Source organism: Chenopodium album, chromosome 5 (assembly GCF_948465745.1).
Source record: "Chenopodium album chromosome 5, dcCheAlbu1.1, whole genome shotgun sequence".
Classification (NCBI taxonomy): Eukaryota; Viridiplantae; Streptophyta; class Magnoliopsida; order Caryophyllales; family Amaranthaceae; genus Chenopodium; species Chenopodium album.
In genome coordinates, this window is record NC_137838.1 from 13,300,178 (window position 1) to 13,326,064 (window position 25,887).

The 25,887-nt window shown below is 33.7% G+C and overlaps 2 protein-coding genes across 2 annotated transcripts; one reads left to right on the forward strand and one right to left on the reverse strand.

Annotated features, from left to right (window-relative positions):
* The first annotated feature begins 4,838 nt into the window (after positions 1–4,838).
* LOC145630480 (uncharacterized) lies at positions 4,839–17,187 on the forward strand. Its single transcript, XM_081682741.1, has 24 exons — positions 4,839–5,137; positions 7,220–7,277; positions 7,656–7,744; positions 7,820–7,875; positions 7,958–8,033; positions 8,290–8,356; positions 9,525–9,591; positions 9,819–9,885; positions 10,908–10,991; positions 11,360–11,401; positions 12,355–12,507; positions 13,511–13,588; positions 13,696–13,764; positions 13,890–13,955; positions 14,046–14,174; positions 14,477–14,533; positions 14,907–14,996; positions 15,111–15,176; positions 15,521–15,589; positions 15,809–15,913; positions 16,006–16,131; positions 16,331–16,389; positions 16,506–16,542; positions 16,649–17,187. Exons 1-24 carry the CDS (start codon positions 4,889–4,891, stop codon positions 16,889–16,891), a joined length of 2,202 nt encoding a protein of 733 aa, XP_081538867.1. The 5' UTR covers positions 4,839–4,888; the 3' UTR covers positions 16,892–17,187.
* Positions 17,188–18,827: 1,640 nt separating this feature from the next.
* On the reverse strand, positions 18,828–20,724 carry LOC145631937 (diacylglycerol O-acyltransferase 3-like). The gene is made up of 2 exons (XM_081684170.1): positions 20,229–20,724; positions 18,828–19,701 (listed from the first exon to the last, which is right to left on the reverse strand). The coding sequence occupies exons 1-2, from the start codon at positions 20,658–20,660 to the stop codon at positions 19,030–19,032; spliced, it is 1,104 nt and encodes a 367-aa protein (XP_081540296.1). The 5' UTR covers positions 20,661–20,724; the 3' UTR covers positions 18,828–19,029.
* Between the last annotated feature and the right edge of the window lie 5,163 nt (positions 20,725–25,887).

Below are 25,887 nucleotides of genomic sequence, written 5' to 3' on the forward strand. Positions count from 1 at the left end.
AAGATATAAACTTAAGATTTACACAATCATATATCAATTTTTGTTCAGCTTTGACCACTTTCTAGCCATCTTCATCACTCTTTTCCGTTCTTCATTTACTTCTGATGTTATAATCTTCCCACAATACTCCACTCGTAACCTTTTCATTTGCTCAAACTGCAAACAAAAAAAATACAAACACGTTAAAATTAAAATACACATGTAATTCAGAATATAATAAAAAATACTTTAGAACATTCCCATGTAATTTAGAACATTCCCATGTAATTTATAACATAATCAGATTAACTTTAGAACATAGACATCTAACTTACAACATAATCAGAATTACTTTAGAACATAATCAAGTAATTTAGAACATAATCAGATTAACTTTAGAACATAGACATTAAACTTAGAACATAATCATAATTACTTTAGAACATAATCAGATTTACTTTAGAACATAGACATCTAACTTAGAACATAATCAGAATTACTTTAGAACATAATCAAAGTAATTTAGAACATAGACATTAAACTTAGAACATAATCAGAAATACTTTAGAACATAATCAGATTAACTTTAGAACATAGACATTTAACTTAGAACATAATCAGAATTACTTTAGAACATAATCAGAATATGGAGATGTAATTAGAACCTAATCAATCATATGTCTTGACACTTACATTATCCTTCTCTAGCCCCGAATTCCATTGTTTTTGACATTGTCCTTCATAGGTTTCCATGTGCTTCAACAAAAATACTCCACAATCATGTTTGTTTGCATTGCTCTTCCATTTCATCTCAATGTTTCTTGTTTCGAAAGTGGACAAAACGGCACTCTTGTTATCAATTTCTTCATAAAATTCACCAAATGCCTTCAACTACAAAATATATATAAATTAACCTTGAAGAAGAAAGGAGGGGCAGTAGGCAGAGTAGAAGAGGCTGTAGTAATAGCCGTAGCAGCAACAGATCTATTGTTCGAATACACATACACAAAAAAAATTCAAAAATTGACATTAATTTGCAAAAATCGAACTAATTCGAACAAAAAAAAAATAATCGACAGATTTAATTTTTCGAACATAAATATTTCACAAAAATCAAACAAAAATAATTCATAAAAGTCGAACAAAATAATGAACAAAAATCGAACGAAATAATGAACAAAAATCGATCGAAATAATGAACAAAAATCGAACAAAAATCATTCGCAAAAATCAAACAAAATAATTCGCAAAAATCGAACAAAATAATTCGCAAAGATTCGAACCCTAAATTTGCTAAACTCGAACTCAAAATAATCAAACTCCATACGAAAAATACAACTCAAAAATCGCACAAAATAATACGCAAAAATCGACTCCTAAAAATCGCAAAAATAGAACCCTAAATCCGAACCCTAAAAATTGCAAAAATCACCAATTAAAACTGCAAATTCACTTGAACATCATGCTAATAATTTCATGAAAATTTGAACAAAATCGAAAAGAAAAACATACCTGAAGCGAAAATCCTTCAAATTGCAACTTCTATCAGATTTTTGGGGGTTTTAGGAGAGAGAAAATGAGAGAATCGGGAAGAAGAGAGAGAAAGTTAGAGGAGAGAGAAAAGGTTGGGAGGTGGGTAAGGGGGTTGAAAAAGTTGGACACGTGTTTTAATCTTAACCGTCTAAAACAACTTGATCCTACGGTTGAGATGGATTCTTATATATCTAGGGGTTCTTACCGGATCCCTCCCCTATATATATATAATTTGTTTATTTTAATTTGTTTATCATACATAATTTGTTTATTTTAATTGACACATTTTGCTTTGCACTCTATTCATTCAGTTCTTAAAGATTATCTTGACATCTTTTGTATTTAACTTTTCAAGTAAAAAACATAGTCATCAGAAATCTTTAGAAGATTTGATCAAAACCTATCTTTCAAATATCATAGTTTTATATTGTTTGTTTATAGCTAATTGAAGACTTTGTTATTTAGAATCATGAGTTTACAACACACACCTAAAAGAAGTAATGAAATATGCCAACAATAATATAGGAGAAATAATTTTTGTTTTGCTTATAGAAGAATTGTTGTTTTAGGTAGAGTAATAGTGGGTTTTTAGGAGGGGGTTTAACTCCACAGTGGGTAGTGCTATTGGTGATGGTGGCAAAGCTAGTGCAATTAGTAATGAAGGTGGGGTAATAAATAATAATAGAGAATGTAATTTTTATTTAGCATATATCCTCACGACCTTTTTGGGGTTTTGTTATTTGGTTTTAGTCTTTGTGTTATTTTCCTAGATTTGTAATACTTTTAAAGGAGAAAATACAAGTTCATATCTAATATCAACATAACATGTTAATATCACTTTTTTTTTTTTTGGTAAATTCTTAAGCAAAAATCTCTTTTCTCTCTCCTTTATCACCATTAAATCATCACTGGCATCGTCTTCTAACTACCGCACCACCACTAACACCATCATCCGACCATCCGACCACAATACGACCACCACCACCACTAATCGACCACTACACATCCATTAGTACCATTGGTATTGGAGGCTAGCTTAGTAAGAATAATGTGAGGGCTCTGTTTAGAAGAGGATTAGTGTTGTAGAAGTCAAGATCTTTGGATAAGGTGTATGATGGTTTTAAATCAGCAAAAGAGATTGAACCAACAAACAAGGAAAATGGGAAGAAATTGGCAAGATGGGAAAATATTGTACTTAGGAATCTTAATGGTGAAGAGATAAAGAGATAAAGGTTGAGGAAAGTGTGCATTTTCAGGGTGTTGAAGATCAGAGAATCCCAGTCAATGAAAAGAAAATGAACCGTGACTCAAGAATGGAAGGGTCTAAGGAAGAGAAGAATGTGGAGGCTACTGTTGATAAGTCAGAGGTTGAAGCTACCAAAGACTATTCAAATGGTAGACATGAGTTATATAATATGGGAGATAGATCTCCCATGGATGTTGACAACTTGAAAGGCTCTGATTCAAGGTGTTGTTCAAATTTTGGCCCTCATAGTTTTAAGGTGGCGTTCGTTAATCAAAAAAATTTATCTTGCTTGAGAATTGCCCGTGCAAATATAGATAAGTTGAGGTAAGAGATTGAGTTGTGGCTTTATCAACCACATTCATTGTCAATGTTGAAGGTCAGTACCTTCACCCCAAAAGATCATATCATGAATTCATGATGGAGACCCCCCACAAACATGGTTTGAGGGAAGCTGTGGTCTTTCACTCGATACCAACTTCGAGTGTGTTCCCAGATGATGACATCAATCAAAACATGTCATCATCAGTCAATGATAATAAAAGTTTCTCTGTCAATGAGGAAATAGAGCATGTTCACTCGTCGCATGAAATTCTTACAACAAGAGTGAGTATCAAGTTCATAGTCATGAAGTGAAAGATAGTAGTTTACTAGCTCCAAGGGGAAAGCATCAGTCATCCTTCATCATTCAAGAGCAAATTGAGGAGGAAAAGCTTCTCCAAAGCCATGACCAACACTCTCAATCATCAAAATAGGAGAGTTTGCTAGCTTCTCTGAATCCATAACCAACACTTTCAAGCTTGAGTTTGCAACCTAATTTTGCCTATACTATCATTAAATCTAGTTTTCATACAGGTATGAAGAGGAAAGGTGGTACGTTCGGAAATCTCTTCGATCATCTAAGGAAGAGGCTTAACAATAGTTTATGTGTTTTTATTTCTAATAATAAGTATTTTTGCGGTAGTTGTATCTCATGTAAGACTACATAAAATCTAGCAAGTATGACTAGAGATAAGTAGTAGTCTTGTGTTTTTTTTGTGCTTCCTCTGTTGTAAAAAAAAAAAAAATGCTAACATAGAATAGAGGAAGCCCTGGTTACTCAAAATGATAAACTTTTTTTGTTAATAAAATGGCAAAGAAGTAAATAAGTTGCCTCGTTTTCCGTAAATTGTATTTTTATAATATATTTTCTCTGACTTGCTAGCTGACATTTATGAATCTTAGTAACAGCAAAGTTAACGTGACAGTAACTTCTAAAGCAACATCTCTTCTTCATCCTTCACCTACTTACTGCTCCTCCATTTACTTTCACCATTCATAGCTAGTGAACACCATACCACTTTCACCACTACATTATCGACAATTTTGATCTAAACAAAAACCCTAATTGAAAAGGGTGAAAAGAATGGTATGGTTAACCATTAGTGGAAAGGTTCGAATTTTTTTAGAAATTGTACAACTCCAATGATTTGAGTTCTCAAGTAGTTGTGGGCTTTGTGGCCCACCTCCAATTGTCTTTAAAGATGGATGGTAGCTCAACTCGTATGAAGTAAAGAAGAGAGAAAAATTAGAGGAGAGAGGAGAGAGAAATTAAAAGGAAGAGAGAGAAATATTATGACAAATTTTACCTAACGTCGTCACCTAACAACGTTTATCTTTGATGACACTATTGCCCCTACTTTATCAGATGAAAGTACTACTTTGTCCATTAATAAACAACTCACGTTTCTCATTTTGATAAACTTGAATTTGCTCTACAGAATACTCCTTTTAAAAGTAAACTTGTTTAAACAAGTTGAGTGCGTCATACATACTAATGCTTTTGAGGTCATTTTTATTACTAGGGCGTGCCGCGAGCCATCAAAGTATTACCCTACACAGATTAGACATAAAGCAGAGAAAGAAAATGTCTAATCGTTGCACATAACCTGTAACGGAGGTAGTATTTCACTATTTGGGATAGCAAAGCATTTAACAGGGGTTACACTTTTGAAATGACAAAAGAAGAAAAAGACGTCGCAGTTTAAAGCGTCTACTTCTTTAAAACACTCTTCATTTGAATAAATGAACATTGCATAAACAACTGAATAACAGCAGAAGCAGAAGCAGAAGATAGTGAGAGAAAGTGTAAAAATGGAGTTAGATGAATGGGATTTGAGTGCTGAACAACTCGAATCCCTCGAAAAAGACGCTCTTCGTCAAATTGCTCTTCGCAAAAACTCCAATTCCAATTCCAATTCTACTACTAATTTTGCATCAACGACTACGACTACGACAACTCCTACCGTTTCCGGCGCTAATTCGCAGCTTCAGCCATTACCAAATTCTCTCCCCTCTTCTTCTACTCAGTCATTCAAGGATTCTTCGAGGGTTCAAACTCAGGTAATTAGTTTTATCCTCAATTTCTTGTAATTTTTTGGAGTAGTGGGTGTTTCAGGGTTTAATTGTACTGAATTTCGTTAATAAATTTAATGTTGCTAGCATGAAAAAATTTAGTTTAAATTTGCTGAATTTCCTTGATTTTTTTTTTTTTAATTTTTTTTTTGGAGTAAGGGGTGTTTGAGGGTTTAACTGTGCTGAATTTTGTTGAATTTTTTAATTTTGGTAGCATGAAAAAAAAAAGTTAATTTGTTGAATTCCCTTTAATTTGTATTTTTCTGTGAATTTTGGGTTTGTAATTGAATTTTCTGCTTTTTGGGAGAGGTGGGTATGAGTGAAGTCAAGATATTAGTGAGATGATCGCCCTTAAGCTCATAAGAGTTATGTTACTTATTGTATATATTTTGTTGTAATTACTCTTGATGAGTGTTATGTAATGTTTAAATTTTGTAGCAATCACTCCTTCTGTTGCTTTTTGTTTGTCCCATTTGATAGTACTTATTGATTAAACGAGGAGATTCATAACAATACTGTTTGAATAAGGGTTGTTTTGGGTTGTCGAAATTTTAGTAGTATATTTGTTATTTGAAAGGGTTATATAGATGATCATGCATGTAATTGTGAAAGAGAATACACTAGTTTGTTAATTATATACGAAGTACGAGTAATTGATTTTTGTGAATAGTTGGAATGGAGCGAAGCCTAGCAAGTAAAACTTTGAATAGCTTCATAACAATAGTGCTAGTAGAAATAGATATTTTTGTCATATCACCAGGTGCATCATACTTATAGGAGTTATAGGAACTTCTATACTAATGAACTTTCTTGTAAAGCTTCCTAATTTTGGTGGAATATCATGATGAGTTATCTCTTGAAATTTTTCTGGAAGAAGCAAAAATGTAGCACATAGTGAAAAAAGATGTTTGGATCCCTCAATGACATCAATGAAATTCTTGTAGTGATCGAGGTTCTTTGACCTTTTTTTTTTTTTTAAAAAAAATCAGTAAAATAAAATTTCAATGTATTTGTTGAAAGAGTATATACTCCCTCCGTCCCATAATATAGTTCTTGTTTGTGTTTTTTCACGGTATTTAAGAAATAGGAGGAGAAAGTGATAAAGCACATTTAATAAAAATGAAAAGTACAATCATAAACAAAAATTAGAGAGAGAAAGTGGAAAAAAGTACAAAGCATGTGCAAAATTCAAGGGTAGTTTAGGAAATACAATGAATAAAGTTAAAAAAGTAAGGGTATAGTAGACTATACATACTATCCAAAAATAGAAACAGGAACAACATTTTGGTTCTCCAAAAATAAGAAAACAGGAACTATATTATGGGACGGAGGGAGTACATGATTAGATGGATGCTTCATAGAACAGAAAATTGGATCTGGTAGAGATGTCATAAGTCATCTTTGACGAGGCTTTTTCATCAATATTAGACTCTAGGAGAGGGGAAGGTGTGAATTGTGTGCTAGCATATGTTAGTCTCTATCCATTTGTGCTCATGACAGACTGAATTGTAATACAGATTTTGGTTGTCAAATATGTAATTATGTATTTTACAAATGTAGAATGTTCGCATTAAGCTAAACTAGAATTAGTACTGTGCACAAGTAGAGAGAATAATGAAATGAGAAGACTTGAGTTGAGTACCAGAATAGAACATTGGGAAAGGGAAAGGAAAACATTGTAATCTAGAATGACTTGAGGAAATGTTGTAGATTATTCTATAGGCCTGACACTTGAGTTTGAATCAGATGAAAAAGGGAATGGTGGTGATGCATGTCTAATAGAATAGTAGTGATGGTAAAAAGCTGAGGATGGTTTATAGCTAAGTTTGATGCTACTAGGTGATGATTCCACTTTTCATTTTTCTTACAATGTGCGGTGGAAATAAAAGAAAACGTCTACGCTACCGGATGATAATTCCTCTTTATTCATATAACTATAAGGTGGAGAAGAAGAATGAAAAAGGGTAGGATAATTAGTATTTAAAATACTACTATTGTGCTTTATTACTGCTAGTTTCACCCTATCTGTTGCATAAGATAATGCACTTGTGTCAATCTTCTGATATCCAGGCGGATGGTCCTTCAGGGTCCAGAGTCTTGCCATTGTCCGTTGCACCAAAAACAGCTGGTGAGTTGCTATAAAAAATTCGTCCATGCTAATTCAATTTTGTTTCTCAAGCACATTTTCCACTTGTGATGATTTGCATGGGCTGAAACCTGAAAAAAACAATAGCTATGCTTAAGGTTCAGAGTTAAAGTTCTATGGTTACTACAAGGTGAATAATAGCTCAGTGCAGCAGAATTGTGCAAATCAATAAAGTACAAAGAGTATATACTGCCTAAATTACGCTCATAATGTGGCTGTGGCTTGCTGGAAGTGGAGTTCCACAGAAAATTATGGCTGTTTTATGTCACAACACGAGCTTTTTAATCTACAGTATATATGAGCATTTTACAGGCTTAAGAACATACTTCGATGTTGCTTTAATTCTTGATGTCTGATTAGATGACTCTTCAAAGGAGGAACCAAAGCATTCTGTCAAGTTCTTTCTTCATGCTAGTGGAAATATAGCTATCAGGTTTCCGTATAACCAGGTATGCTGGCCATTATTCGTCCCAGTTATTTGCTTCATTCTCAAGGTTGTATCTGACACTGCTATTGCTCACAAGGTTCTTATAAATGCTGTCAAGAAGATTCCTAAAGCTACCTGGAATGCAAAAGAGAGGTTTTCTCTTCTTCTTTATGTGTTTCACTCTTTTTAAGGACCTGGTGCTTACTTGCTCTATGATATGGTGCTGAAATGGCAGGCTATGGATAATTCCACTGTCTTCTTTGTCAACTGCTGAAGACATTCTCAGGGAAACTCCAGGGTTGAAAATTGAGGTGAAGTATTTCCTCTATGTCTGATGTATTTAGTGGCTGTTACAAAGTTCAAACTGTAAAGGAATATTGGTCTCGTGGTTCTTTTTGTTTCTGGCTTATATAAGTCATTAGTTTTTCATTGTTGTTCCCTTAGGTTAAAGGTGTCCATTAATAAAGTACGAAGTATATTTCTTTCACAATGGATATCTATTTAGAAATGCTATAAATAGGCGAGAATCAGCTAATTTTTTATGCACTTTCGTGTTGTGACTTCTAGGTGGAAAATCTGGACCCCTTAGTTCGGAGAGCTATAACTGCTGCAACAGCTGCTCCGGATCTTCAAGGTGAATCTTGATTGGCATTGTGCTGTGAAATGCTGTACTCTTTTTGCTCTCTCTCTCTCTCTCTCTCTCTCTCTGGTGAGAAGCATACTTAGTGGAGAGATGAGAGAAGCGTAATTAATGTGAGAAGCATCAGAAGTCCAGATACATTAAAAATATGTTACAGATATTAGCGAAACCACATTCTAGATGCATAACAGTACAATGCAGATGCATTAAAATTCTAGTTTAGCTACATCAACTAATCACCATAGGAGAACTGTCAGGATTCTTATTGCAAGGGTACAGCTAAATAAAAAATATAAAAAGAATAGTGAGCCCTGCATGAAGCTTTTGAACCAAGATAATCTCTCATTGAAGGAGGGTTCATGTGTCTTTCATGATGCCGTACTTTCCCAAATATTTAGCACAATTACAAACAAAATTGAGATTTAAAACCAATGTTCACCGGTTTCTGGTTGATATGGCCAGCAATGATTAACTTTGTTGACAATTTGACATCACATCATAGCCTATAAAATATATTTGTCCTCTTGGTTGAAAGAAAATAACTTACAGTATATAGGGAGAAAAGCCATTGCATGGTTTGGTGCCGAGTGAGTTTTAAAATTTAGATAATCTTTCATTGAAGGAGGGTCCATGTGTCTTTTCCTAGAAATATGGATGGGTTTAATCTTTTCAAATATATTATAGCCAACCATTTTAAAAGGTTTCTTGGTGACTTCAGGTCTTCAGCCCAATGGTACAAGATTACTTGCTGCATTAATATAACGATCATTGGCTCATGTAATTAACATCTTTCAACATATTTGTGTGAGTGTCATTGTAGCCTCTTTGTAGAATGTTTGTGATTGTGTTTGTCTACCGTCTTCTCATTTAGTAGGGAGGACAAAGGGTGCCGGTCTTGCCCCTGTTTTGAAGAAAATTAATGATTTTATCTCTGGTTAGTTTCCCCCTCTTGTTCTAGGAACTGGGTAATTGTGCATAAGATGATGACTCAAGGTATATTACTGCTTTGCTGATTTCAAGTGTAGAGAATGAGAAAATCTCTGTGGATTGGTTGTCTTTTATCTGTCTATGCACTGGAAAGACATTCTTTATCTTTTAGCTCATGTTTCGGGTGTTATTTAGTGCGCATTATAATAATATACTTAATCTTTTACTTTGCAAGATCGATATGACAATATTCCAAGCTATATAGAAACGAAGCTTCTACCATTTCAGCGGGAGGGCGTCAGGTACTTGCAGACTGTAGATGACTCTGATAATGCTCTGTGTAAACCTATATGAAGATATTATGTCCATGTAGTACTGCTTAAAGAAGGACCTTTTTCTTATTACAATTTTACAACAGCTTTGCCGTCTGTCTTTTTTCAATCAAGTTTCTTGCTCTTAGACCTGCTAAAGACCCTGTACTACTGTAGTAAGGAGCTGATTTCTGATTCATAATGCTATTATTTATCAGGTTTGTGTTGCAGAGGGGAGGTCGGGCTCTTATAGCAGATGAAATGGGTCTGGGTAAGACTTTACAGGTAATTGGAGGTTTCATGTAATTTGTGTGTGAACTCTGAAGGCTTGTAATTTGTATACAAACTGTTTTTATATGCTACTCTGAAAATGGATGAAGGCATGACTTGTAGTAATTCCATCAATGGGCTTTATATTTCTCAATATGCTGATCGCCTTAGTATAGCTCCCACTTTGACAAGATAATTAGAAGCAGCATTTGTTTTCAAGATTTGATGCCGATTATCACTTTTATGTGATGGGAACAATATTGTTGGTCATCGTGATAATTGCCTGAGTGGTGTATTGATTTCACTGATTGCTGTTTTCCTTTCTCATCTCGACCTAAATGTGCAATGTCCACAGGACTCTTAAGTTGTAGTATGCTAATACTAAAGCTGCCTGCCTTATTCACTAGATTGTTTTGACTTTTGAATGATGGTCCTTGGCGATATGCATCCGTTCTATTGGACAAAAAGATTATAATATGGTTTAATTCGTAAAATTAATCATTCTCTCAAGTTAAATTGCTAAAGCATTTTCATTGCTTTTATTTCCTTCACAATTTTTAAAAACTGGGTTATAAACTTCAGGGGGAGGGTAAACCAACATTCCCTGCAAGGACAAAGCATATCACATACCGTTACACTTTCCGAATACTAATCAAAACTTTGTTGTTTTAAGCTGCTGAGACAATGATGTCATGATGATACCTTTAATAAATGAATCTTTTATGTTGTCTGAAAGTCATTTTGAGGGTAAATTGTTATGCGCACATATTTGATATGGCCGGAGTCTGTTTAACAAAGGTTGAGCATGGATTTGTAATTTACATGAACATCAAGGTGCGCAAATGTTAGTGCATAGTTCAGTTATACATGTTTCATGTTTGTTATGGGTGGGAACTCTACTTTGATTACCGCATGGTATTGTTTTACCTTTTATTGTTTGAAAGTGAGCTTCCAAGCTGTGTTAACGTTGCAAAAATATAGAGTTAAGTGGTTGCTAATTATTCAAAATATTAATGTTTGGATGCCATTTTCTGCAGGCAATTGCTGTAGCCTTATGTGTCCGTGAAGCGTGGCCTGTTTTGGTGCTTACACCTTCTTCTTTGCGTTTGCATTGGGCTTCCGTGAGTACTATCATTGGTGTTTTAGTATAAACTGAAAACTGTATTGCACTGCAGATACATTCGTGTCTTCATCAAACTATAATAGCATATTATAACATACATAGAGCTTAACTACAACTACTGTAGCTACTGTATGTATGAATGTATAAATCCATATTATAACAACTGGATCTCTGTTTAAAAGCAATAACTTTTCTCTGTGGCAGCTATGACATATTCACAGAATTTTCATTTGTGTATGGTAGTCTTACTGCAATGGCCTGTTCTCACTTTGCAGTATATCCAACTATAATGTAGCTGCACTAGCCTAATGTAGGCGAACTCAAAACTGAGATCCTTTTTTCTATTGTGGTTCTTCTTATTGACAGATGATACATGAATGGCTGAAGATTCCTCCGTCAGATATTGTTGTATGTATACTTCTTATATACTTCTCTGAATTTTCTTGTTTGAATCTCCTACTTTTTGTTGGTGAGGGAGGTAGAGTATCCTGCAGCTGGTTTCTTGATAATTCTATGCGTTGGATGTTTGGGTCGTTTGCGCTTTTCTTTTACATTGAATAATCACATTTCAAGCTCTCAAAAGAGGCATTTGTGAATAATAACATCTCAAAAGTTATGCAGTGTTGGCCTGTAATATCAGGAGAGCTAAAGTGTGGAATAAGCTTCACCAGGTCTCAAACTCAAATGTTATTTAGGCTTCACTTGTTTTGGACATCATTTTGCCCTTGCAGTTTGAAACAATGTATTGGCTTACCAATTTTTGTAGATTTGGGGGGGGGGGGGGGTATTTTACATAAGTTTCAATTGGGGACATGTTGACTCTATTTCTTACAAAAACCAGTCCTACACTCTCTTCCTCAGAGGCTCAGAACTCAGAAGACAATTTTTCAAAAAAGGGACAATACCTGCTATCTACATAGATGTTATCCCACCCCTCCAACCTCTCCGTGAACGAGAGTGAGAGGAAGAGGCTTCCCTATAGGAATAGAAGGCATCAATGATACCTAAACTTGCATACTCTAATTTATGTTTTGGTGAAGATAAAATGAATTTCTTTTGTTTGATTGAAGATTCTTGTTCTCCGTGTCTGTATGGACGTATATGTGTGTATTGCTTTCTAAATTTGCTTACTTGTTTCTGATTTGGTTGAGAAGGTGAATTTTTCTTGTTTATTTATGTATAACTATATCATCCTATTGTTTCATCATTTTCATGTTATATTATGTTTTCTCAATAAGCTTGCATTTTTTCATCAGATTTTGACTGCTCTTTGGTTGCCTGTTATTGTTTGTGATTATCCTTGTTGGGGATGGGAAAATGTGTGCCTCTTTGTTTTGGGATCTGACTTGAATAATATGCAGGTGTTATTATCTCAATGTTCGGGATCAAATAGAGGGGGTTTTTCAGTGGTGTCCACAGCCAAGGGGACTGCTCGTCTTGATGGTTTGTTCAATATTGTTTCCTACGACTCTGTTCCCAAGCTACAGGGGACTCTTATGGCATCAGAGTTTAAGGTGAATATATCTGTTTTTTTTTTTTTTTTTGCGTATGTTGAAATATGATATATGGTGCCTTAATTTCATAGTATTCCCCTATCCTCCCCACTCACGCCTTCTTAAAAAAAAGCTTGCATGTGGTGACTATATTTTTATTTTTAGTTACTACGTATAAACTGTTACTCTTTGATGCACATGTGTACAAATTTTGTTAAAGGTGGTGGTTTTTACAGTAGTTTTTAATATGTGTTGGCAGTGTTGGTTTATTTTGCATCTTCTTCTTCTGTTTTTTTTTTCAATCAATGAGCATGGTGTTGCTGGAGCATGGGCATAGTAAAGCCATGAACTAAGAGAGCAGACATGAAAAACCAGTGTTATTTTTGACAGCGCAAATGAGCCTACAAACCTATTTAATCAACACAACAGGGTATTGCTTGATATTTCTTGGTGCCTAGGGAATGTGTTTCAGGAAAACCTATTTTAAAAGCTTGGGAAAGTTTTGGCAGATAAAAATCTAGTTTTCTGGAGTTGACTGATTAGGGTTTCATAAAGAAGTTTCTTGGAGATCAAAATCCTTCCTAAGCTTATTTCTGGCATGCGCAGACCTCTTAATTTACTTTTTGAGGAATGAATTGTAGTTTAGGGGAATATTTGCTTGTGACATTGTTTAGGAAAAGCTAGTTACTGTACATATTTAAGTAGTTTTTGTAAAGGGTTTTAGCACTATAGATACAAAGACTATGTATTGCACAATTCATTTGAGTGTACTAGTGATTGTGAGTCTCACTTTTGCTCATTATATCTGGTATTGGTTTCTTAGCTCCCTCTCTTCCCTCAGCCTGAAAGAATAAAATCATTGATGTGGAATTGGGAACATGTAAAGCTTTCTGCTACCCTTGCCTTTGATGAAATTTGTATTTTCTATTCTTTCATTATTTGTGGTTAATGAATTTACCTTATTATAAAAGTTCAATAAATAAATAATAAAGAAAGCACCTCTGGAATTTATGTATTTATGCAGGTTGTTATTGCAGACGAGTCACATTATTTGAAAAATGCTCAAGCAAAGAGGACAGCTGCCTCTCTCCCAGTTATAGGGGTCTATTTCTTCCCTTTAGATCAATTTTATAGGAAGAGCTGCATTTTACTCCCTGCCCGTGTTTTCTTTCTGTTTTTGACCTGTGAAACTTCTATGATCAATTTCAGAAAGCACAGTATGCAATTTTGCTTAGTGGAACTCCTGCTCTGTCAAGGCCAATCGAGCTATTCAAGCAGGTGATTCTCTATCTACCCATGCTTGATACTTTATCTTAATTTGGCTCTTTTCTTGTTCTATCGAGTTTTTTTTAGTTATTTTATTATCTTAGTTTTATAATTTATTTATTTTTATTTGGATACAGCTAGAATCCCTCTATCCTAGTGTTTACAAGAATGTCCATGATTATGGAAACCGATATTGCAGGGGTGTAAGTGATTCACTTGTTTGCTTAACACATGCCTCAGCATCCGAATTTGTTTACTTTGATGAGCCATGTAAATTTCTCCTTAATTTTCAGGGAGTATTTGGATTATACCAAGGTTCAAGTAACCATGAAGAATTGCACAATTTAATGAAAGCAACACTCATGATACGCAGACTGAAGAAGGATGTTCTTTATGAGCTTCCTGTAAAACGTAGGCAGCAGGTAATGCTGCTGTCTAGCCTGCACCACACTGCTGCAGTGCTGCCAATGCCTTTTGGTTTCTGATGTTTTTTGCCCATTTAATTAATTATGTGTTCAAAAAATCCTTTTGATGGATTGCTCATGAAGACTTCTTTTGGCTTTTCTATAGAAAAGGGGTTAAATTTGGTACTGGTGAATGAATTTTACATGTTAAGCTATATAATTCAGCTATATCTTGTGTATCCTTTTATTGGACTCTGATACAATAAATGATCTTCAATTTACTTGTAAATGACTGAAGGACCTTGCATGGTGATTATTAGGTCTTTCTGGATCTGGCTGAAAAAGACTTGAGACAAATTAAGGCGTTGTTTCTTGAGGTAATGCATCATTTCATGGTGTGAATTAGCTTTCAAGCTTAAATGCACAGTGATTATTTATTGTTGATTTAGATACTTGTCGCAAATGAATTTTGAAATTTTGGTAGTGTTGTATGTTACATTAGATGCACAAGGACTCCTCTAGAGCCTTGTGCCATCCTCCCCTCCCCCCACACCACCACCACCCCCCCACCCCCCCCCCCCCCCCCCCCCCCAAAAAAAAAAAAAAAAAAAAAAAAAGTACCCTTCCCAAGGACCCTAATAAGTAGTGAAGTACATTGTTCTTACCACTTCCTCTGTTTAATGCTTTAGCAATCAAGTGAGAAATTCCAATATTCTGAACACTGCAAAACTTTCATATCTTTTCTTATAGCTGGGGGTGGTGAAAGACAGGATTAAAGCTAGCAGTTCCAAGGATGAACAAGAGTCTCTCAAATTTACTCAAAAGGGTTTGATTAATAAGGTACATTTTTTGCTTTATTCCTACTAGGATTCATGAACACAGTCACATTTAGCTGCATCTTTTAGCTATGTAAAGTAACTCTATGTTTTTCGATCTAACCTTGCTATTCTACAGATATATACTGATTCTGCAGAAGCAAAGATTCCAGCAGTTAAGGAATACCTGGGAACAGTCATTGAGGTGAGTTTATTATTGAAATAAGAATAAATTAAAGGAGGGAAACAAGGATCAGGAATTTACAGGATTACTCTAAATTTATTTATTTTGCTAATCTGTGTGATTTTACTTCTATTTACACAATAAATAAAAAGATGCGTTATTCTTCAGTTTGTTTTGGCTTCTCTTCCATGAAGCTATCACCTTGTGGGTATTTATTCCCTTTGGCCATTTTCAAGTGTTTCGTTGTAGTCCTTTTCTTTTAATTTTCTCGATCTCTTATCCTTTATCATATATTGGGTATGTTAGCTTTTGTGATGATTCTTTCATATTGCTTACATATTTTCCTTTTGGATTAATTGAACCAGGCTGGATGTAAATTTCTAATATTTGCGCACCATCAACCTATGATTGAAGCAATACACCAGTTTTTACAGGTAAATCTTGACTCCTGTTTTCCGTAATTTATCAAATTCATTGGCCTATATTCCCCATTCCTTGGAGCAGGAGGATTTCTAATAGAAATAAAACCACAAGACCTCATTCTGAGGAGAGGGGGGGGGGGGGGGGTGGAGGCTCTTATTATGTACTTTGTATGTGCTATATAATTATATTTTGTAAGTTGACATGTTCTTGATTCCTGGTTGAACTTCCAGAAGAAAAAGGTTGGCTGCATTCGCATCGATGGTGGTACACCAGCAGCATCAAGACAATCTTTGGTTACAGAATTTCAGGAAAATGAAGCAATCAAGGCTGCAGTTGTATGACAACTCTTAACTTTTTTTTTTTTTTTTTTTTTTTTAATTTTTAAAGGCTAACTTGTAAGATTTATTTTCTTGTTTTTCTCTTTCAGCTGTCAATTAAAGCTGGAGGTGTTGGTTTAACTCTAACAGCAGCTAGCACAGTTATCTTTGCTGAGTTATCTTGGACCCCTGGTGACTTGATACAAGCCGAAGATCGTGCTCATAGAATCGGCCAGGTAACTAATTCAGCAAAGTAGAAGAGTTTTTTTTATTTTTTTTTATTTTTTATTTTTTATTTTTATAAATTCTCTGTATTCAACCAGCCTCACATTTCCTATAATAGTCAATATTCAGTTATTATTGCCTTATATCATTAATGTACTTTTAGAGCTAGCCAAAACTTCCTAATCATGGCCTTTTCTCCCATTCTGCTAGGTCTCTTCGGTCAACGTATATTACCTTCTAGCAAATGATACTGTTGATGATATTATCTGGTATGATGTGACTTGCATTATAATATGAATCTTGAATTTAGTAGAGTTATTAAATGATCAAATGACGATGATGCTAACTAATGTAGTACTTTTTTTTGTTTGTCTTTATATTGAAGGGACGTTGTTCAGAGCAAACTAGAAAATCTTGGACAGGTTTTGTTTTTCTGCCAATTGCATGTCTATTTGTATCTCCTTAGCACTTTTTGCTTCTTGTTGCTAAAATGAAATCTGGATTTGTAATTTTTCATGGACATATTAGGTTCTTGACGGACAAGAGAATACCATGGAAGTTTCAAGCAACCTACCAAGATCTAGCCCTGCAAAGCAGAAAATACTTAGCTCACACAGATCACCTTCTTCTAGCCCTCAGAAGCAGAAAACACTACACAGCTCGCCTACTTGTAGCCCTATGAAGCAGAAAACACTTGATGGTTACCTAAAACGATGCGGTACCCCAGATACAACTGATGCTGAGCCTAGTTTGAAACATCCGAGAAACTAATTTTTTTTTTTTTACTAACAAGGTTATGTACTATATATCTGTATAATTAGTCCTTTTGTAAATGTACATAATTCATGGCGACTTTGTAAATTGGAGAAGCCATCTGTTGATATATCTGTATCCGAGAACAAGCTTGTGCATCTCAGAACTGTACTTCCCTTCTTCCCCTGCTACTTGTCTAGTTTGGGAATTGGGATTGTTGAAGGAATGAGTTCCTTTTGAATTTTGATAACTAATCACACTAATTGAAGTTCCCATGTAATCACCTATTGAAAATTCATTTCTAACCACTCATTGTAATTTGAATTTGTCTTTTATCTCAAAACATCTCCATTAAATATTTTTTTTTCCTCCTATGTACTGATGATTCACATAGAATAATCATTTCTTTTTAATGTGTACGACGAGGGAGGGAATGGGGGATGTGTATATACTGGGTTTTGTGGGTAATGAACTCAAACTGAGATAGAGAACCTAAGCTAGATTTTGATTCAAACGGATCAAAACCAAGTGTGCTCAATTAAATGGATCGAACAAACAAACTTAGTTCATGTTTGCTGCAAAGGAAACCCAAAAGCTTTTTTTCAAAAAAAAAGATGCCTGTTTTTTACAGGACAGGGTTGCATTTGCCCCAAGGCCGCAAAAACTTCCTCCAAATAATGCCATTGCAGCACGGCATTGTCTTCCAGTGAGATGATCGAATCCACTATGTCAAGAACATCCGAACAAGCATCAAAAGAGGACTTAAGCAAACCAGTATCTGTTTGTGCAACTGTGCACAGGCCACAGGTGCATATATTAGCTATATTTAAAAACAAAATTAAATAAAGGATTTTTTTGTAAATAACCACCCCTAATTGTACCCTATGTTGATTTAACCACCCTTTTTTTTTTTTAAATTAAAAAATACCACCCCTAATTTACAAAACCAGTAGGTTTTACCACCCCTACCACTATTCCGACCAGTTTTCCGGCCAATTTTTGAGTTAGTATTTTATAATAAAAAAAAAATACAAAAAAAAAAAAAAAAATTGAAACCCATCCATGCCACCTCCGGTGGCGCAACAGCCCTGCCATCTCCGGCACCTCTCTTCCCTTTCCCGTCTCTAGCACTCCCTTCTTTTCCCGTCTCTAGCACTCCTTTCTGTTTCCGGCCTTATTTTCGGCCCCCTTCCTTTCCCCCTCAACAATTTCAACCCCCCTCCTTGTTTTAGGATAGTTTCGGAGTTAGGGTTTCAGGTGAGGAGTTTCAGGCTATTAGGGGATTACAGGGCTGTGGAGGGTGGCTTAGGGTTTCGATTTCAGGCGAAGGGTGGGGATACGAGTTTTAGGCGAGAGATTAGGGATATGTTACGGTTTTCAGGCGAGTGAATGGGGAGCGATTGGTGCTTCTCCGGGGGTTGTTCAACAAGATGTGAGTTTCAGGGTGGAGGAGGGCCCGAGGCTGGGGTTTTTAGGCGATTTAGTTTGCCAACAGTTGGGGGAAGATTGGTTGCCGACAAAGAGGTTGTGTTACTGTTGTAGTGAAGGCGGAGGGGGAGAGGGTGGTGCTGGTTGATGTGGGTGGTCCAACAGGATGGTGGCTGTCCCGGTGGCAGGAGAGAGGATGATTGCTTTTTTTTTTTTTTTTAAAAAAAAGTTTAAATTTTGTTATTTTAGACCAATAGGATAGTGACACATGAACCCTCAATCAGAAAACTGGCCGGAATATAAGAGGGGTGATAAATCTATAGGTTTTGTAAATTAGGGGTGGTATTTTTTAATTTTTTAAAAAATGGGGGGTTAATTCAACATAGGGTACATTTAGGGGTGGTTAATTACAAAAAATCCTTAAATAAATTAGAAATAATAAGTGAAAATTACTAGTGGTGAGTTGAGTAAATAATCACTGTTCTATTCAATTTCTAGTTTTCTCGTTTCTGAAACACAATCAATACACATTACCATGTAGTATATATTATACAATGAATTGGAGTTTTATGTACAATAGGTTTACCAAAAAGAAGAAAACCTTAATAAGAAATCAGACTCTCCAAAGTAATAATTCTACATTTCCAGAAATATTACAGCTTCATCTCAGTAGTCTCCTCTTTCAGTTCAGACACTGAAATAATACTTGTAATGGCAACAAAATTTCTTCAGGAAGAAACAGCAGCAACAGCAACGCGCAATTGATCCTTAGCCTCTTCCTCAAAGTAGTTTGCAACGATCAACTCCACGTCTTCTAAACCGACACCAATGTAGAGAGGGTTACTAGTTTTCACAGAATCAGCACCTACATTACCATTCTGAAGCCTGACATTAGGTGCACTTTTACACTTGCCCATGCACTTGCACCCTTCAACAACTCCCTCACTGCCTACTGCTCTTTGAAACTCCTCCATCAATGCCGGGGCACCTAATTTCTTGCACTTCCCGCCCATACAAACCTCGATCTTCTTCCCTATACTTTCCACTCTCGGCTGATGCAGTTTCAGAGTTTCTGAGTCTAGAACTTCAATTCCTACATCCTTGTTTAAGGTCAAATCAAGGATCATATTGCTGCACTTCTGCTCTGAGTTTAGAGGAAGTTGCTCACTCATAGATTGAGATAAGAGTGTGCTTGGTGTAGTTGTTTGTGGTTCCTCGATAACTGAATGAATCTCTTTTGTTTCAATAGGTTGAACAACAGTCTTGTTTTTCATATCAATCACTTCATCACATTCGCTGTCACTCGATTCCGAAGAGGAAGAGGAAGATTCACAATTCTTCATCTTTTCTTCTTCTGCTTTTAGAAGCTTCAATTGAGCTAACAGTGTCTCTGCTGCTTGCTGCAAATTTGTCCAAAAATTAAACCAATAAGTACAACAAAACAAAGAGAGTTTAATAATCAGGAATTTAATACAATGATCAATTGCTTGAGAAGTTAGAAAAAAAAACTTCTAAAACCCTTAATAATTCATTAGAATAACTGATAAAGCTACTTCCTTTCACAGCCTAGATGAAAAAAAACTGAAACCAATTAAACCCCAATATACAATCTAATTGCATATTCCTATTTAACTCAAACATATAATCGCACGCAAAAGGTCTTGTATACAACGAGTGTATTTTACACGTAAACACAATCACCTCGAATCACACAAAAGTTTACCCTAATCACTTCAGGACCGAATTAACATGTTACATTCAATACACCCGTGGTGTATAAGTTTTAGCCAAAATAAAATTATGTTCTGGATTAACGTATACACTTGTCAATCAAATTAACATACAAAAAACAAAATAAATTTAAGGCATGAACATATCATCAAATTAGCATAACAAAACAAATCAGAAAGAAAGAAAGTGAACTTACAGAAATAGTTCTGGATTTATCATCATCAACAGCAAAACCCAGATTATTATCAGAATCCAAATTCAACCCAAACCCTAACTCAGAAAAAGTCGACAAATCCTTAACCAAACCCTTCAACAATTTCATCCTCTTTTTCACCGGAATCCCATTCCACCCTTTTTTCCCCTTTCCCTTTTTCTCTCCACAAACAGGGGAAACCGAAACCCCAACTCCAACCCCAGAATTATAATAATCTAAGTGTCCTTCATCTTCAAACCCATGATTCCCAACTTTTAATTTCAATTCCCTCAAACTGGGTGTTCGATTCCCTCTTCTAAAACAAACTTCAGAATTCAAAAAACATGAATTTCTTGAATTCCCAGAAACTTTTCCAATCTGGGTAGTGTAACAGCAAGAAGAAGACTTGAAAACGACGCCGTTTAACACCGCCATTAATGATTTCTCAAGTTTTTAGGATTTTCTCTCTCCTGATTTTTCGAACTCTAGAACGGAGAAGGTGAGGGTTGTGTGTATAAGGAGGATTTATGGGGTACGTGGCGAGAGGTGATTGGTTGGAGGAGAGAGAAAGTTGAAGTGGGAGTCAAGTTTGTGGAGCGATTGCTGTTTTCTGTTAAGCACGCGTTAGCTTGTTCCCGCCATGCGTATGGGATGAATCTTGGCCGTTGGATTAGTTGTGAGGGATTTTAATGGTCTGAGATTGATCTGACGTGGATGCCATGTTGGTTGCCATGATGGATATTGTAATAAAGTTTCTATATAAAAGGGAAGGAAAAGCAAAACTGTGATTCTTATTAATTTTTTGGTTTTTTTCTTTTAATTATTTCTAATTTCTTTTACATTTTTTTTTAGCCCTTTCCCCAAATAATGCTAGCAAAACACCCAATTCCCAAATTACGGTCAATCTTTTATTAATTCCCATTATACCGTCCACGTAAGCTAAAAGAAATAAACCGATTTTTTTTTATCGGTCTAGCTATAAACCGCTACTTCTACTCAGAAAACAGCCACTTGAAGTAGCGGCTTTCAAAACTAAAAACCGCTAATTCAGGGCTTGTTTGGAATCAGTTTTGGTTTTCACTTTCCTTTTAAAAAAGACTAAAAACCAAACACAGGAAATAAGAAAAAGGTGTTTCCACTTTTCTGTTGTCAGTTTTCAAAATTATCATAATTTTATTAAGTTTATATAATTTTTTATTCATTATGGGACTCATATCATATACTTTTAGAAACCAAAAAACAGAAAACCATAACTATGCCAAACGAACCTTCAAGTAGCGGTTTATATCAAAACAAAGCATTGCTTTTTAACATGAAGACCAACCGCAAGTTTTAATTCTTGCTGTTCTTGCTATAAACTCACCACTACTGTATATTTATATACAATCTCCAAAAGCAATGCTTATTATTTGTCAAATTTATTATGTGAATTGAAATAATTACAAAATTAACTAGTTAATTAGGTAAAACAAAATTAGGGTATAATATGCCGAAAATGAGGAAATAATCCTTCATCTGCATATCTGACCCCTAATTTACAGCAGTACCAAGACGAGGTTGGGGGCGAAAACGACGACAGTAGGGTGGCAAGAAGCCAGCGGCAGTAGGGTTGTAGGGGAGGAGCATAGGTGGAGGTGTTCGTTCTTCGTAGTTGAGGCAGAAATCCTTGCTGGTTGAATAAATGGCAGGGGATGTTTATTAAACAAGAAACCGCTACTTGAGGTAGCGATTTTGAGTAAATATGAAGTAGCGGTTTTTCAATGTACACCGCTACTTGAAGTAGCGGTTTTCCATTCAAACCGTAAAACAATAAAATTCTCTTGAACCGGTGACGTGGACGGTATAATGGGAATTAATAAAAGATTGACCGTAATTTGGGAATTGGGTGTTTTGCTAGCATTAATTAGGGAAAGGGCTCTTTTTTTTTTCCCCCCTAACCGCTATCACCGTTAGCGGTTCTTCTAATTGAGGAAGTGGAAATTAAGAGGATTATGAGTGTGATATATTTTAACATAATGGGTGCGGCAATGTTACGTCATTCGAGACTCAAGAAAGTATCAGATAATCGTCATCTTCTTGCGATGAAGAACAAGTTTCAACCTGATGACAAGTTGGTGGTGGTTACGACAAAGGAGGAAAAGAGAGAAAGCTTAAGATTCTCGAATTATTTGAAAAATGCCCAAAAATCGAATTGGGCCTTTCTTATGTGATGCATAATTGTTGAAATTGATTATCTCATATGATTGTATGTTGAATTGTTAGTATATTGATAACATATGCATGTATTTTGGTTGAGAAATGAGCAAGTTGTGTTATGCCCAAGACCTTAGTACGAGTACTTCAATGGAGGTTCCACCATTGTTATACATATTATCAAACAACTTATACATATCTTCAAACAAGTTATACATATCCTTCATTGGCTGGATGATATCCTCTAATGGCTATCTGATATCGTGGTTGGATGATATCCTCTATTAACAGTATGATATCGTTTATGATTGTGTCTATGATATCCTTTTATTGGCTGGATGATATCCTCTATTGGTTATATAATATCATGGCTGGATGATATCCTCTATTCACTATATGATATCATATAGCCAATAAAGGATATATTATCCTGCCAGTAGAGAATATCATCTAGCTAGTAGAAATATCATCCAGCCAATAAAAGGATACCATATAGCAAATAGCGGATATCATCCAGCCAATAGAGGATATCATTCAGCCAGTAGAAATATCATTTAGCCGGTAAAGGATATCATATAGCAAATAAAGGATATCATCCAGTTAATAGAGGATATCATCCAGCCAATAGAAATATCATCCAGCCAATGAAGGATATCATATAGGCAATAAAGGGTATCATCCAGTTAGTAGAGGATATCATTTAACCAATAGAAGATACCATCCAGCCAATAAAGGATATCATCCCTCCAATTGAGGATATAAAAAATTCGCAGACACAATACCTTATCATATTTTAATTAGAAGAACCGGTAACGGTGACGGTGATGAGATTTCTTCACTAAATCAAATTTTTTTAAAAAAAAATATAATAATAATAATAATAATAATAATAATAATAATAATAATAATAATAATAATAATAATAATAATAATAATAATAATAATAATAATAATAATAATAATAATAATAATAATAAAGCTACCACCAAGCCTACATAGACACTATGATGGGAATTAGTTTTAAAACCGACGCAAATATAGAATTATTTTATCTTTAAGTAATTTTTAGGGAAATCGTTCCAAATACATTTCTATAATAATTGAAAATTCAAATATAGTCCATATGACTTTTGAGTACCACAATTTTTAAAATGGATGGTTGAGATTATTTGTTTTTTGATTAATTTTTTGAGTAAAAATAAATCACTTTTTTCTACCGAAAAAACTAATTTCAAGAATCAAACCACTATGGTTTCCAAAAAAAAAATAAAAAAATAAAAAAAATAATAATTACAACGCTCCCTACTAAAACCACTCTCCACCCTCTTCATTGTTCTAAAGAATCCATCACCATAAATTTCTTCATCATTATTCACAAAGGTTATTTAATTTTTTTTGGCTATTAAATTTGTCTATTTCGTTGTTAATATGAATATGATATATGTTCTAATTCTACGAATATTGTAAATAAGTTAGACAATTTTTTTTCAAAAATAAAAGTTAGACAAATTTTATGAATATAGTTTTTCGTTTTCAACTGTTGTACTAAAAGTGGAATTTTACTCTTGCAATTAGGTGATTAATTGGGTTTCAATTGGTTTGCCAATTGAAAATAAATTTTATCTTGTTTTGAAAACTGCAGCCTGCAAAGGGGTGGAGAAGAAGGTGCGGGTCGAGATTCAAGGAAAAAAATAATATAATTGTCTTTGACGATAATTTCTGGAAGTTAAAAATATATTTAAAGTAATTAAAAATAATATTTAATTAAAATTACTAATAAAAACTAATCAAAAAACAAATAATCTCAACCGTCTATTTTACAAAAAATTTCATAGTCAAAAGTCATGTGACTACAATAGAGTTTTCCCTACAATGACTTCCTCATTGTTTTACATGCATAAAAAAAATAAAAAAATATATATTAAAAAAAACTATGCCTAATAAATTGAAGGGCAACTAATGGAAGTATTTGGCATAAGGGGTAACTAGGTATTTAGATTGGCATGGATAAGGTGGAAGAGAGATATATCAATTAAAAACAAAATTAAAAATTTAATGATCACAATTGACGTGAGTAAAGAATGACTTTGCTCTAAAGTATCATAATTTTTCTCTCCTTTGCCCATGTGGTTCCTCCTTACTACAACTTTTTTTGCTCTCATATGCATTCTCTTCCCTTATTGATATTTCACTCTCCTTTTCTTAGTGTCATTACGTACATTTCCTCTATTAAAATAAAAAAACCCTTAGTGGTTTACACAAGTCCAATTTTGACAAAATTATCCTTATATGTACATTCTTCTATCAGTAAACAATTAGCATATGCCTTCATATAACAAATTTACAATGGATAAGATTTTATTTGATTTTTTATTTAATGTGTATATATTAGATTATTTGATATATGAGAGCATTAATCTCAAGTTTTTATAATCCCAAATTTCTTTTTATTTTTGAATAATCTTTAATTTGAAAAAGTTGTCTTGTCATATTACTCTCAACACCCAATCACAAATTTACATGTTACTACACTCTTAATCTATGTTATGATTAACATGTCACTTGGTTGTTCTTAATTTTCTTATACTTGTATATTACAAGATATTTTTATACCCTACTCTCCCAATCCTCTTCACATATTATCATCATGCCTTTTGTTACCTCCAATTTGTCTGAAACATTTCCATCACCATCTACTACTTTACCATAATAATGCCACAAATTGGTTGTCGGCTAGTTTGATTGGTTGTTTGTATTGGCTTTTTATTAGTTTAAAACATGTTTTGGTTGTTGGATTTTATTATTAGTAATTTAGGTAGTCAAAAGCCAAATACCTTATTTTCCAATAAAAAATAATTAATAATAATAACTATTAATTGTTAATTATTAATTATTAATTATTAATTATTAATTATTAATTATTAATTATTAATTATTAATTATTAATTATTAATTATTAATTATTAATTATTAATTATTAATTATTAATTATTAATTATTAATTATTAATTATTAATTATTAATTATTAATTATTAATTATTAATTATTAATTATTAATTATTAATTATTAATTATTAATTATTAATTATTAATTATTAATTATTAATTATTAATTATTAATTATTAATTATTAATTATTAATTATTAATTATTAATTATTAATTATTAATTATTAATTATTAATTATTAATTATTAATTATTAATTATTAATTATTAATTATTAATTATTAATTATTAATTATTAATTATTAATTATTAATTATTAATTATTAATTATTAATTATTAATTATTAATTATTAATTATTAATTATTAATTATTAATTATTAATTATTAATTATTAATTATTAATTATTAATTATTAATTATTAATTATTAATTATTAATTATTAATTATTAATTATTAATTATTAATTATTAATTATTAATTATTAATTATTAATTATTAATTATTAATTATTAATTATT